Genomic DNA, 14,998 nt, shown 5'->3' with positions numbered 1-14,998 from the left:
TGGTTTCGCTTTCATTGCGATTCATCAGTTACAATGTGGACCCTGCAACATTACACTTGTCTTCATACTGGTTTCGCTCCCATCAGAACTCATCAGTTACACCGTGGCTCTGCTACATTACACTTGTGTTAATATTGGTTTCGCTTTCATTGCGATTCATCAGTTACAATGTGGACCCTGCAACATCACACCTGTGTTCATGCTGGTTTCGCTCCCATCAGAACTCATCAGTTACACTGTGGCCCTGATACATGATGCATGTGTTAATATTGGTTTATATATTATTATTGGTTTATATATTATTGGGTTTCATCAGTTACACCCAGGGGCGGAGCCAGGATTTTCAGCCCGGGGTGACATTCAACCAATGTTAATTTCAAGAATGATTAGAGAGTCAGGCTGTTGAACTAGACACACTCTGACACACTCTGACAATGCAGTTGCACGGAGTCCGCCAGACCGAGTGTCGTACACTTATACGCAGAATGTTTCAGATTTTCGATTTTTTTAATTTTTTTTCGGGGGTGACAATTGTCGACCCTGTCACCCCCCTGGCTCCGCCCCTGGTTACACCGTGAGCCCTGCTACACCACACGCGTGTCAATATCGGTCTCGCCCGCATCGGAACTCATCAGTCGCTCCGTGGGCCCCGTGAATCCCGAGTTCTCGCGAGACTTCCCCCCACCCCCGCTACCACCACCCCCACCGCGCTCTCGCGAGACTCGGCCGGCAGACATGGCGGCTCCGAATATGCTGAAGGTAAGCGAGTCGTCGCCTCGGCGGTAGACGGCGAGGGAGGGGGGAAGCTCGCGGCGAACGGATCGCGGCCCCCCCGGCGAACAAAGCCGGGGTGGGGGGGCTGCCCCGAGAGCCCCGTTAGGAACGATTCCCCGAGCGACGCATGGCGGGACGCGGCGGTCAAGCGGAGGGGTTTTGCTCGTTCAAACTAGTCGAGCCCGCGCGCTAGGCCGCCATTGGTCGAACGGTGAAATGTGTTGGTTTCTGTAAATTATCCTGAGGTGTTTGAAAGTTAAACAAAAAAACTCATTTGCGTGATTGCGAGTATCGGCGCTCGCCGTTGGTGTTTGAGAGCGAGCGCGTGCGCGCGGTGCCCGCTGCTTTGAAGAGGAGGCGGAGGTTTCATTTGTTGTTGTTGTCGTGATTTAGTCGTGACGTTCCTTGAGTTGTTTTGCGTAACGATTATACGAATAATAACAACTGAAATAGGTCACACCATGACCCTACTGCATCACACTCGTCTTGCTCTTACCAGGACTCATCAGTCACACCGTGACCCTACTGCATCACACTTGTGTTCACACTCGTCTTGCTCTCATCAGGACTCATCAGTCACACCGTGACCCTACTGCATCACACTTGTGTTCACACTCGTCTTGCTCTTACCAGGACTCATCAGTCACACCGTGACCCTACTGCATCACACTTGTGTTCACACTCGTCTTGCTCTTACCAGGACTCATCAGTAACACCGTGACCCTACTGCATCACACTTGTGTTCACACTCGTCTTGCTCTCATCAGGACTCATCAGTGACACCATGACCCTACTGCATCACACTTGTGTTCACACTCGTCTTGCTCTTACCAGGACTCATCAGTCACACCGTAACCCTACTGCATCACACTTGTGTTCACACTCGTCTTGCTCTCATCAGGACTCATCAGTCACACCGTGACCCTACTGCATCACACTTGTGTTCACACTCGTCTTGCTCTCATCAGGACTCATCAGTGACACCATGACCCTACTGCATCACACTTGTGTTCACACTCGTCTTGCTCTCATCAGGACTCATCAGTCACACCGTGACCCTACTGCATCACACTTGTGTTCACACTCGTCTTGCTCTCATCAGTACTCATCAGTCACACCGTGACCCTACTGCATCACACTTGTGTTCACACTCGTCTTGCTCTCATAAGGACTCATCAGTGACACCGTGACCCTACTGCATCACACTTGTGTTCACACTCGTCTTGCTCTTACCAGGACTCATCAGTCACACCGTGACCCTACTGCATCACACTTGTGTTCACACTCGTCTTGCTCTCATCAGGACTCATCAGTCACACCGTGACCCTACTGCATCACACTTGTGTTCACACTTGTCTTGCTCTCATCAGGACTCATCAGTAACACCGTGACCCTACTGCATCACACTTGTGTTCACACTCGTCTTGCTCTTACCAGGACTCATCAGTCACACCGTGACCCTACTGCATCACACTTGTGTTCACACTCGTCTTGCTGTCATCAGGACTCATCAGTGACACCGTGACCCTACTGCATCACACTTGTGTTCACACTCGTCTTGCTCTTACCAGGACTCATCAGTCACACCGTGACCCTACTGCATCACACTTGTGTTCACACTCGTCTTGCTCTTATCAGGACTCATCAGTCACACCGTGACCCTACTGCATCACACTTGTGTTCACACTCGTCTTGCTCTCATCAGGACTCATCAGTCACACCGTGACCCTACTGCATCACACTTGTGTTCACACTCGTCTTGCTCTTACCAGGACTCATCAGTCACACCGTGACCCTACTGCATCACACTTGTGTTCACACTCGTCTTGCTCTCATCAGGACTCATCAGTAACACCGTGACCCTACTGCATCACACTTGTGTTCACACTCGTCTTGCTGTCATCAGGACTCATCAGTAACACCGTGACCCTACTGCATCACACTTGTGTTCACACTCGTCTTGCTCTTACCAGGACTCATCAGTGATACCGTGACCCTACTGCATCACACTTGTGTTCACACTCGTCTTGCTCTCATCAGGACTCATCAGTGACACTGTGACCCTACTGCGTCACACTTGTGTTCACACTCGTCTTGCTCTCATCAGGACTCATCAGTCACACCGTGACCCTACTGCATCACACTTGTGTTCACACTCGTCTTGCTCTTACCAGGACTCATCAGTGACACCGTGACCCTACTGCATCACACTTGTGTTCAAACTCGTCTTGCTCTCATCAGGACTCATCAGTAACACCGTGACCCTACTGCATCACACTTGTGTTCACACTCGTCTTGCTCTTACCAGGACTCATCAGTGACACCGTGACCCTACTGCATCACACTTGTGTTCACACTCGTCTTGCTCTTACCAGGACTCATCAGTCACACCGTGACCCTACTGCATCACACTTGTGTTCACACTCGTCTTGCTCTCATCAGGACTCATCAGTAACACCGTGACCCTACTGCATCACACTTGTGTTCACACTCGTCTTGCTCTCATCAGGACTCATCAGTGACACTGTGACCCTACTGCGTCACACTTGTGTTCACACTCGTCTTGCTCTCATCAGGACTCATTGACACCGTGACCCTACTGCGTCACACTTGTGTTCACACTCGTCTTGCTGTCATCAGGACTCATCAGTCACACCGTGACCCTACTGCATCACACTTGTGTTCACACTCGTCTTGCTGTCATCAGGACTCATCAGTAACACCATGACCCTACTGCATCACACTTGCAGGACAGCCTCACTGAGCCTCGAGGCTCTCTTTATGGGAGTCGATTCCTGCGGTCCTTTACATTAAACAGCTCGAGGCAGCGTTGTCCAACCTGCAGCTCTTGCGACTACACTCAGACGCCTTTCCCCCTGTTTTTCTGGCCTCCCTTTGCAAACACATCGTGAGGGCACACGCCGCACGCGCCTGCTGATGGACGCGATGATCGAAGGGTGTGGGGGGTCATGCGCTCTGCGTTCGAGAGACGCGAGGTCTCGGTTTGGCAGTTACCGCGCACGTGCACCGTCTCCAGCTGTTACTTGTCGTCACGCGTATTCTTGCTATCGACCTCAACAATGAGTCTCACCTAGATTTTGAAGAACGCTGGCGATACCGAGTGGTGCAACACGGGACGTCCATAATAATAATAAACACCTCAATCGAGACCCAAACATCGCTGGCTTTGACATTCGTCGAAGACACTGGTGTGACCATTAAACGCATCAGAACATCAACTAGCCAATGCACACAACTTCGTAATTGGGAAATTAAAGACAAAAGCCATCATAGTGCGACTGTGGCCATGCAACACAAACTATGGACCATACAGTAAACCACCGTAGTCTGCGCTCCTTCGATGGAGGAACAGCAAAACGACACTTAACTCTCTCCTGGCGAGCAGACCTCGACATTGGCGTTTAGCTCCTGAACATGTTATAATACTGCCTTCATTTTATAAAGCATCATTCATACTGATAGCATCCCACAACGCATGTTGCCATGCACAAGAATAGAATATCATTTGGATTTGGACTGAAATTGGTGGATGCGGAGATTCGTAGCATTGTGGGTCGCGAGTAGCAGAGTGCGTGGAACTCAGCTTCAAGGGAATTTACTTTTGTAATTTGAAGCAGGAATCGCAAGAGGAGGGAATCGCGTAATGGTTTTTATTTTAATGCAACTGGCACATACACATTGCAAGTTTTGACCAATTAATTTTTAATGAGCGATTTTCATGCATCAGGAAATCAGAATGCTCAGAGGAAATGCACACTCGTTCAATCGAATAATGCTCAAATATTCTCCCGCTCTTGGGTACACAAAGCCACTTGCTGTGCTGTCACCTCCTGGCTGCTGAACAGTTTTGAGAGGGATTGAGAGTTTAAATAAATCTCACATTGACACACAAACCTTTGCCTTCGAAGTGCTGAGTTGTAGGTGGTGGGTGTAATTTGTCTGTTTATGCTCATACGACAACTATTTGTATTTGGCCAGATAAGGCCCACTGAGCTATATATCTCTTTTTTTTTGGAAGATACCAGGCCACAATGATAGCTCAACGAAGTGGCTTATGGGGAAATTTATAGCAGACAAATACTCTAAACGCATGATGTTGATTCTAAATGTGGAGGGGAAAACCGGAGAACCCGGATAAAAATCCACGCAACCACGGGGAGAGAGACACGCAAACTCCAAATATACAGCAGGTGTCAGGGTCGGGATCGAACCCACAACCTGCATACCAGGCGAGGGAGTTAACGTGTCGCCACAAACCGGGACCCAATGGTAGCCCAGAGCCGATTGATTGGAATTCCACATCCTTGTGGTGGAGTCAGATTCTCAACAGAATTATCACTCAAGGCGTTCTGTACATTCCTGACTTTATTAACCCTAGCCCGGTGGCACTGTGATCGATGCTTGAATTAATGTTGTGAGATCACACCTCAGGTGGGGTTGACTCAACTAATCATTATCCCACTGAGTTCAGTGTTGATCATCCTATAAACACACTTGGATCGTGACAAGAGCGTGGAATTACCACCACTTAGTGCCACCAGTGGAAAGCACAGCTCCATATAGACACATTGACACATGTAAAAGTGTCATGGTAATAAAATTAGCCTAATTTGATCTATTGATTATTTTATGCCAGGAATGTACATGCCCAAACAGTTGTTGGGCGATCCTCTTATAAATTGGTGGCCCGAGCTAGCGTTGTCATATTCCGCATTCCCATAAAGGGAGCCTGTCGCATCCATGGGACAACTACTGCAGACTTCCAATGAAGTTGTACTCATTTGAGACCCTATTGAGACCCTATTATCCGAGCACTCTAACCAAAGTGCCACGCGGACTTCCTGCCAAGTTATAATCATCCTCAGCCCTGATCAATCTACTACTGGATGAAGGCATTCCCAAGCTTTTGCAATCTCACAGAGCTGCATACCTGTCAACCCCTTTTCAGTGCCTACCTTATTACAGACCAATTCAGACCTTATTGAGGTCGGCAACCTGCTGACCTCAATGCTGCTCTTTAAGGACTGCTTCTAAACGTTATTTGCATGCATTGTAGCTTTTGATTTGTTGATGTTTTTTTTTTATACAGAATTTGATAAAATGTGTATTTTTGTTTATTTGGTTGCCGACCCACAATCTATAGCACCTACACCTGAGCTGATTTTTTGTCACTGCATCCATGCAGTGGACATCTTTATCGTGCACGTTCCCTCCCTTGGCTGCTGCTCTGACGTTAAGTTCTGATCTCTGGCCATCGTACCTTGCAAGGACACGTTTTGTCCAAGCCCACTTTTCCTAACATTCAATATGACATCTCTCTCATTTGTGTATGTTCTGTAATCCACGCGTTACTTTTTTTTACATCAGTGCAATGCAGATGCGGTATGCGCCTCTGCGTGCTTCTTTGTGCACTTACACAAGCTAAAAGTAAACTAAACTGTTTTTATTTTATCAGGTTAGACCCACTGAGCTATGTAGCTCTTTTTCAGAAGCAACCTGGCCGCAAATGGTAGCTCAACGAAGTTACTTATCACGTGGACATTAATAACCGCCAATACTCAAAACTGTTGTTGCATTGGCTGTTATATGATTCGTGGGTGTGTTTTTTTTGTGTGTGGGGCAGGACAAGGGCTCCTTGCAGTTCGAGGACAAATGGGACGTGATGCGTCCTATCGTGCTGCGGCTGCTGCGGCAGGAGGCTGTGACGCGGCAGCAGTGGCAGGACCTCTTCATGTGAGTGGCGTCGCTGTGAGCACGAACACTGGGCCAGGGAACCAATAAGTGAAAGGGGCCTTGGTGAAGGGCCGGAGGTTGGGTTCCCTTGAGTTAGTTTGGTTATCCTTCCCCTGCACCTCCGATTAGCACGGTTGGCTACGTACGGTGGCGAAAGACGTTCAACATTCATACTCGTTCATTTCGCATCCATCATATCAACTTAGATCAATGACGATTTGTCGGTGGCGGGGGGGCGGGGGGCAGAGGCCCACCGCACATGGTCAGGATTGGTGCTTAACTCATCAGCCGAGAGTGGAATCGTCTGCCTTTCGCCGCAGACGCAGCTCATGCTCTGGGCCTCCATGAGATGCTTTGCAGCGGTTGACACCTGTGCGGGGGCGGTCGAGGCATCGCCGTTGGTTGTTTTGTATCGCACACAATAATAATTGCTAGGCTCATTGTGTGTGTGTGCATGCGTGTTTGCTTGTATATGTGTGTGTTTGTGGGGAGCGGTAGTGTAGCGGTTAGCGCGCTGCGCTACGAACCTAGCGACCCCAGTTCGATTACCGCTCACAACACCAGTGACGATTATCTGAACCGGTCCTGGGCCTCCCCTAGGTCGACTTAGCCTCAAATGAGTACCCGGTGAGGTGTGTAAACATTGCCACTAGGGAAACAAAAGCGGCCGGGCGTGGTGCTGATCACCCACCCCCCACGTGCTGTTCCGGCCTTGAGAAGTGCTCGCTAACAACCCTTGCCCCAACAGTCTGTTCAGGCTATATGGGAGATTTTTGTCTCTGTGGCTGTTCTGTGTGTATGTATGCACATGTGTGTGAACTCATGCTCTGTGTGTACATGTTTGGTTGTATGTATGTGTGTGACTGTGCTGTGTGCATGTATGTACATATGTGTGAACCCATGCTGTGTGTACATGTTTGGTTGTATGTATGTATGAGTGTGGCTGTGCTGTGTGCATGTATGTACATGTGTGTGAACCCATGCTCTGTGTACATGTTTGGTTGTATATGTGTGTGGCTGTGCTGTGTGCATGTACAGTGAGGGAAAAAAGTATTTGATCCCCTGCTGATTTTGTACGTTTGCCCACTGACAAAGAAATGATCAGTCTATAATTTTAATGGTAGGTTTATTTGAACAGTGAGAGACAGGATAACAACAAAAAATCCAGAAAAACGCACGTCAAAAATATAAAAATTGATTTGCATTTTAATGAGGGAAATAAGTATTTGACCCCTCTGCAAAACATGACTTAATACTTGGTGGCAAAACCCTTGTTGGCAATCACAGAGGTAAGACGTTTCTTGTAGTTGGGCACCAGGTTTGCACACATCTCAGGAGGGATTTTGTCCCACTCCTCTTTGCGGATCTTCTCCAAGTCATTAAGGTTTCGAGGCTGACGTTTGGCAACTCGAACCTTCAGCTCCCTCCACAGATTTTCTATGGGATTAAGGTCTGGAGACTGGCTAGGCCACTCCAGGACCTTAATGTGCTTCTTCTTGAGCCACTCTTTTGTTGCCTTGGCCGTGTGTTTTGGGTCATTGTCATGCTGGAATACCCATCCACGACCCATTTTCAATGCCCTGGCTGAGGGAAGGAGGTTCTCACCCAAGATTTGACGGTACATGGCCCTGTCCATCGTCCCTTTGATGCGGTGAAGTTGTCCTGTCCCCTTAGCAGAAAAACACCCCCAAAGCATAATGTTTCCACCTCCATGTTTGACGGTGGGGATGGTGTTCTTGGGGTCATAGGCAGCATTCCTCCTCCTCCAAACACGGCGAGTTGAGTTGATGCCAAAGAGCTCCATTTTGGTCTCATCTGACCACAACACTTTCACCCAGTTGTCCTCTGAATCATTCAGATGTTCATTGGCAAATTTCAGACGGGCATGTATATGTGTTTTCTTGAGCAGGGGGGACCTTGCGGGCGCTGCAGGATTTCAGTCCTTCACGGCGTAGTGTGTTACCAATTGTTTTCTTGGTGACTATGATCCCAGCTGCCTTGAGATCATTGACAAGATCCTCCTATGTAGTTCTGGGCTGATTCCTCACCGTTCTCATGATCATTGCAACTCCACGAGGTGAGATCTTGCATGGAGCCCCAGGCCGAGGGAGATTGACAGTTCTTTTGTGTTTCTTCCATTTGCGAATAATCGCACCAACTGTTGTCACCTTCTCACCAAGCTGCTTGGCAATGGTTTTGTAGCCCATTCCAGCCTTGTGTAGGTCTACAATCTTGTCCCTGACATCCTTGGAGAGCTCTTTGGTCTTGGCCATGGTGGAGAGTTTGGAATCTGATTGATTGATTGATTGCTTCTGTGGACAGGTGTCTTTTATACAGGTAACAAGCTGAGATTAGGAGCACTCCCTTTAAGAGTGTGCTCCTAATCTCGGCCCGTTGATTGAGAGGGGGTCAAATACTTATTTCCCTCATTAAAATGTAAATCAATCTCGGCTCGTTACCTGTATAAAAGACACCTGGGAGCCAGAAATCTTTCCGATTGAGAGGGGGTCAAATACTTATTTCCCTCATTAAAACATGCGTTTTTCTGGATTTTTTTGTTGTTATTGTCTCTCACTGTTCAAATAAACCTATTAAAATTATAGACTGATCATATCTTTGTCAGTGTGCAAACGTACAAAATCAGCAGGGGATCAAATACTTTTTTCCCTCACTGTATGTACTTTGTGTGTGAACCCATACTTTGTGTGTGTGGCTGTATACGTGTGTGTGGCCGTGCTGTGTCCTCACAGGGACGTGCACGCTGTATGTCTGTGGGACGACAAGGGCCCCTCCAAGGTCTACCAAGCGCTGAAGGAGGACATACTGGACTTCATCCGGCAAGCTCAGGCCGTAAGTGCTAAGCGTTAGTGTCGGCAGCACGGCTCCCAGGTCTCCCACGCGAGGAATGACACATCTGACATCATCGTTATCGTTGTCTCCAGCGTGAGCATTATTACCATCGGCAGCAGCAGCGGTATTATTGTCATCAGCATAAGAAATGTTATCACAGTCGTATCAGCATCACCATCAGTATATGCAGCAGTAGCAGAATCATCATCAGCAGCAGCATCAACAACATCACCATATACCTCAGCATCAATATCATCAGCAGTAGCATCAGCATCCCTCTGGGGTTTACAGAATTCAATGATCAATTCCGTGAGTCATGGAATCGACCTTCGAATCCAGATACATTTTAGCAACGGCCGCACCGATCGGCTCGCGCGAACGTTCCTCACGCACAGGGCACGCTCCAGCGTGAACCATCAACAGCAGCCACCTTTGGGCATCAGCGGCAGACATCATGGGACGTGCGGACCAACTCGCACACACAAGGCTGGATTTAATTTGACGGTCAGAGATTTAGATGCCTGTGGCAAACCAAGATTCACACTTTTTATTTTTTTTCAATCGTTTTGTTTCCCACGCGATTATTATCGATAACGCCAAAAAAAAAAAACCCGCGACAGGATGAGCAACACCTAGTGTGAGGTCCACGCTTGCTGCCGTTGTCTGGGCAAGGAAAACCGGGTCCCCCTGTCCGCTTTAACACCGCCGTGGCGTTTCCACCACTCGGCGGCGTCGCTGACCGTCGCTCGACCCACGCGCGGAGGTGCCGGTCAAGCGACTTAGTGTGTGTGGTGGGCCATCTTTCCGAAGACGGTACTGGCCAGCGTGGAAGAGCAGACCGAATACCCGCTGCAGGAGCTCTCTTAAGAACGGCCTCTAGTGGAGGCCCTTATTGCCAGCAGTGGCGTTAGCAACAAATTGCAGGGCTGCACCTTTATTTTTGCGAGAACGTCGATGACTGCATCAGTTTCTTATGCAATTTGAACTTATTTACTTACATTACTTTTACTGACTTGCTTACCTTTCCTATACTTTACATTCTTCCATAGTTATTTGCATTGTTGTTGTCACTTTCTGACCCCTGCCTACTGGAAATCTGCGAGAAAGAGCTTCATAGCTCATCGGATTTCTCCAGACGAAACGAAGATTTTAATTCTGGGTGACGCTCGTTGCTCTCCGCCCACAGCGTGTGCTCAGCCACCAGGATGACTCAGCACTGCTCAAGGCCTACATTGGGGAGTGGCGCAAGTTCTTCACGCAGTGCGACATCCTGCCCAAGCCCTTCTGCCAGCTGGAGGCGGCGCTGCTGGGCAAGCAGAGCACGGCTCGCAAGGCGAGCACCGAGGATAGCCTCGTGCGCAAGGTGCGTGCCCCCCGCCAACCCCCTCCCCCGCTACCCCCCTGCGGGGGCCTTCCCCTTCTGCCCCCCCCTCGCCCCGCCCCCCTTCCTCGCCCCCGCATCGCGATTGGTGGACGCTCTTGCTTGCTCGAGTTGTTTCGTGGCGGTGTGGTTTTTCGTTAATTTAAAATCGGCTCTTGAATCGCCGATGTGTGTGTGGTGGTTCGTGAGTCTTGAGTGTTGATTGGGTTGGATTTGTCATTGTAAGACGTAGGCCTTCTCGATTTGTGGTAACAATATGATAATGGTTTACTTTTGCCTGTGAACTAAGCACATGGAGTGTAACCGATTTATTTCGATATTTATAGATAGGAAGGATTTATCCTGGATAGTGCTTGGATGGGTGATCACCGTTCACAACACGGGTATTATAGGTTGCTCGGGGATAAGTTTTCAGCAGAGGGCAGTGCAGCAAAATCTATTATACTGTACTATGCGCAACTATCTGCCCCCCACCTTTACCAAACAGCACTGACCAGTGCTAGGGAGGACCTCATCCAGCAGTAAATTTACAAAGAGTTGTGTAAGTATATGTTTACTCTCAGCTGTTGGTCAAAACAAGCAAGACGGACCAAACTTATTTAATCACTAACGGCTGAAATCCAGAACCAATCTTGAGGTTTTAGCATTGCTAGCACAGTGCGTGTCAGACCCGGCATTTGTGAAACCCATTGGAGGTATTCACCCAGGTCAGGATTAGAACCTAAGTTTTCGACAACAGTTTCGCTTGATGCTGCGTGAAGATCGGTTTTGCCATGGGTCTAGTCGTAACCGACTCACGTTGCATCTCCTCGCCGTCTCCCCCCCCCCCCCCCCCACGCTCTGCTGCACAGCTAATGCTGGATACGTGGAATGAATCCATCTTCTCCAACATCAAGGGGCGCCTCCAGGACAGCGCCATGAAACTCGTGCACTCGGAGCGCCTGGGCGAAGCCTTCGACTCGCAGCTCGTCATCGGCGTGCGCGAGTCCTACGGTGCGAGGAGGGAGAGCTGGGGTGTGGGTTACAGGAGCGTGGGTGGGAGAGAAAAAGATGGGGCGTGGGTTACAGGAGAGTGGGTGAGAGAGGGAGAGATGGGGAGTGTGTTACAGGAGACTGGTTGGGAGAGATGGGGAGTGTGTTACAGGAGAGTGGGTGGAAGAGATGGGGCATGCTTACAGGAGAGTGGGTTACAGGAGAGTGGGTGAGAGAGGGAGAGATGATAGTGTGTTACAGGAGAGTGGTTGGGAGAGTTGGGGAGTGTGTTACAGGAGAGTGGTTGGGAGAGATGGGGAGTGTGTTACAGGAGACTGGTTGGGAGAGATGGGGAGTGTGTTACAGGAGAGTGGTTGTGAGAGATGGGGAGTGTGTTACAGGAGAGTGGTTGTGAGAGATGGGGCATGCTTACAGGAGAGTGGGTTACAGGAGAGTGGGTTACAGGAGAGTGGGTGAGAGAGGGAGAGATGGGGAGTGTGTTACAGGAGAGTGGTTGTGAAAGATGGGGAGTGGGTTACAGGAAAGTGGTTGGGAGAGATGGGGAGTGTGTTACAGGAGAGTGGGTTACAGGAAGTAAGTTACGGGAGAGTGGGTGGGAGAGGGAGAGATGGGGCATGCTTACAGGAGAGTGGGTTACAGGAGAGGGTTACAGGAGTGTGGGTGAGAGAGGGAGAGATGGGGAGTGTGTTACAGGAGAGTGGTTGTGAGAGATGGGTAGTGGGTTACAGGAGAGTGGGTGAGAGGGAGAGCTGGAAAAAAGAGGTGTTGTGATGTTTTGGCAAAAAAGTGGGAAGTGGATTATTTGGTGAGGGGGAGAGCAAGTGAATGGTTGGGGAGTCGCATGGTCAGGGGATGGGACAGTGGGAGAATGTGGGCGAGTAAGAGTGGGCAGATGAGCGGCCTGGTGCTCGAGTGAGCCAGAGAACAAGTGAGCCACGTGGCCCAGTACAGGCAGCACGGTGACCTCACTGCTGCTTGGTGGCACATGTTGCGTGTGTGTGTGTGTGTATGCAGTCAACCTGTGTTCAAACGCCGAGGACCGGCTGCAGATTTACAGGGAGAACTTTGAGAAGGCGTACCTGGATGCCACCGACACGTTCTACCGCACCCAGGCGCCGGCGTACCTGCAGCAGAACGGCGTGCAGAACTTCATGAAATACGTGCGTCGTAATGCCGTGGGGGTTCCCCCGGTCACGCGGAGGGGATGGGGGGGGGGGAGTTGGGTGCAGGACGAGCTAGACTGTTTATGCTGGCTGCCAGTCGAGTTCCGAACGTATTTCAAAATCGTATTGGCAGCAGGGTGGTGCAGTGCTGACTCCACATTTTAAATCAACATACGTTTAGAATATTTGGCTGATATAATAAGCCACTTCATTGAGCTATAATTTATGGCCAGGTCACGTCTGACAAAAAGCCTGTATAGCTCAGTGGGCCTTACCTGGTAACAGAAAAATAGTTTAGATACAGTACAACAATGGATTTCGCTGCACTTGTTACTTTTGTCAGCTCGAGCCCCACAGCCTGATGGCAACTTATTTGTGTGTGGTGGTCGCCCATCCAAGCACTAGCCAACGGGCTTTCTCGCCTGCTTATAAACAGAGATCACAAATGTATGTATGTTGAACTTCTTTCGCACCATACGTAGCCAACCGTGCTAATCGGAGATGTTGGGGAAGGACAACTAACTTAACACAAAAGGCAGTTCTAAAAATATTGTTTTCAACATAAGATTTAAAAGTGCATATCTCCAGTAGCTTCGTAATATTGTAAGGAAGAGCGGTCTAGACGGCCGCAGAAGTGCATCCGAATGAAGTGCCCTATACTGTCTGCTACTCCTTGTGACGTGTCTTCTAACGTGTGCTGCCCCCTTGTGTGTGTGCATGCGTGCGCGCAACCTCAGGCTGATGCCAAACTGAAAGAGGAGGAGCAGAGAGCGCTGCGATACCTGGAGACGCGGAAAGATTGCAACTCCGTGCAGGCGGTGAGTTCTGCGAGTGTCAGTTCATGGCAGCGAGGGTGGCGGTGCAGAGGTGTTGGTGCAGAGGTGTTGGTGCAGAGGGTGGCGGTGCAGAGGTGGCGGTGCAGAGGCCGCACTCATGCCTTAGCCAGAAGTTCCGAGGGTTGATTTCAAACTCGGGCACCTTTATGTGTGGAGTTTGTATGTTCTCCCCATGTTCAGCATGGGTTTCCTCCGAGTTCTCTGTTTTTTTTTCTTTTTCCATAGCTGAAAAAACACATGCAATGCAACTGCTATTGCGTGTGTGTGGCAGCTGCGCTACTAACCCGGTGACCCGAGTTCGATTCCCGCTCACGGCCAAAACCAGTGACGATTATCTGAACCCAGTCCTGGGCCAAGGTTGACTCGGTCTCAAATTAGTACCTAGTGCGGTGTGTCGTAAATGTCACCACTAGGGAGACAAAGGCAGCCACGGGGCGTGGTCATGCCAACTTACCCCCTCGTGTGCCATGCCGGCCTTTATAGGTGCTACTCGCTAACAGCACTTTCCCTAACAGTATGTTCAGGCTTAACGGGGGATCTTTGTATTTGTTGTCAGCTGGTGGATTGCTGTGTCAACGCACTCGTCACGTCCTTCAAGGAGACCATCCTGGCTGAGTGCTCGGGCATGATCAAAGCCAACGAGACAGAGAGTGAGTGCCAGACACACGTACACACACACGCATACGGATGCACTGCGCTACCAACCCGGCGACCTGAGTTAAATTCCCAAACGCAGCTAATATCAGTGACGAAAGAACTGGTTCTGGGCCTCCCCTGCATCGACTCAGGCTTAAACGAGTTCCTAGTTTTCCGTGTAAACATCAGCATTGGGGACACAAAGGTGGCCGGACGTGGTGCGCTTATTAACCCTTAACCCATTCCAAGACGTCTGCAGGTTGCAGGGTGGTGGGTGTCCCGTTCACCGATGAATCTCGGAATGCACAAGCGGTTCAGCGTTAATTTTATTTAGAGATGTGTAGCGTAGTTTTTAAAGAAATTGTACTCACCGCAGAGAACCGTAGCGACACTAATGCACTCTACGATAGCCGGTGCCAAACTGCCACACGTCATCCTGCATGGCCTTATGGGAGTCTCGATACATCTTCCGATCTGAAGATGTTTTTCTTCCGAATCGGAATAAAAATTGATGACGTACATGTACATCATCGGAATGGGAAAGGGTTAATACTGAACGTATTGCCCCACTAGTCTGTTCTCCCCTCGCACGTATAGGTCTTCTCCAGGTG

The 14,998-nt window shown here is 49.6% G+C and overlaps 1 protein-coding gene across 1 annotated transcript in view; it reads left to right on the top strand.

The window, feature by feature from the left end:
- Positions 1–649: 649 nt before the first annotated feature.
- Positions 650–14,998, top strand: part of CUL5 (cullin 5) — a 33,891-nt gene continuing 19,542 nt past the window's right edge. The window contains exons 1-8 of the mRNA XM_032972846.2: positions 650–759; positions 6,419–6,528; positions 9,279–9,378; positions 10,565–10,741; positions 11,611–11,752; positions 12,767–12,912; positions 13,653–13,733; positions 14,308–14,401. Of these exons, the coding sequence (XP_032828737.1) occupies positions 736–759; positions 6,419–6,528; positions 9,279–9,378; positions 10,565–10,741; positions 11,611–11,752; positions 12,767–12,912; positions 13,653–13,733; positions 14,308–14,401 (874 nt within the window). The 5' untranslated portion in view covers positions 650–735. The remainder of the gene's footprint in view (positions 760–6,418; positions 6,529–9,278; positions 9,379–10,564; positions 10,742–11,610; positions 11,753–12,766; positions 12,913–13,652; positions 13,734–14,307; positions 14,402–14,998) is intronic.

The sequence above is a fragment of the Petromyzon marinus genome, chromosome 49 (assembly GCF_048934315.1).
Source record: "Petromyzon marinus isolate PM22_M1 ecotype Great Lakes invasive population chromosome 49, UKy_Petmar_22M1.pri1.0, whole genome shotgun sequence".
Classification (NCBI taxonomy): domain Eukaryota; kingdom Metazoa; phylum Chordata; class Hyperoartia; order Petromyzontiformes; family Petromyzontidae; genus Petromyzon; species Petromyzon marinus.
This window is presented reverse-complemented; position numbering and strand designations above follow the sequence as displayed.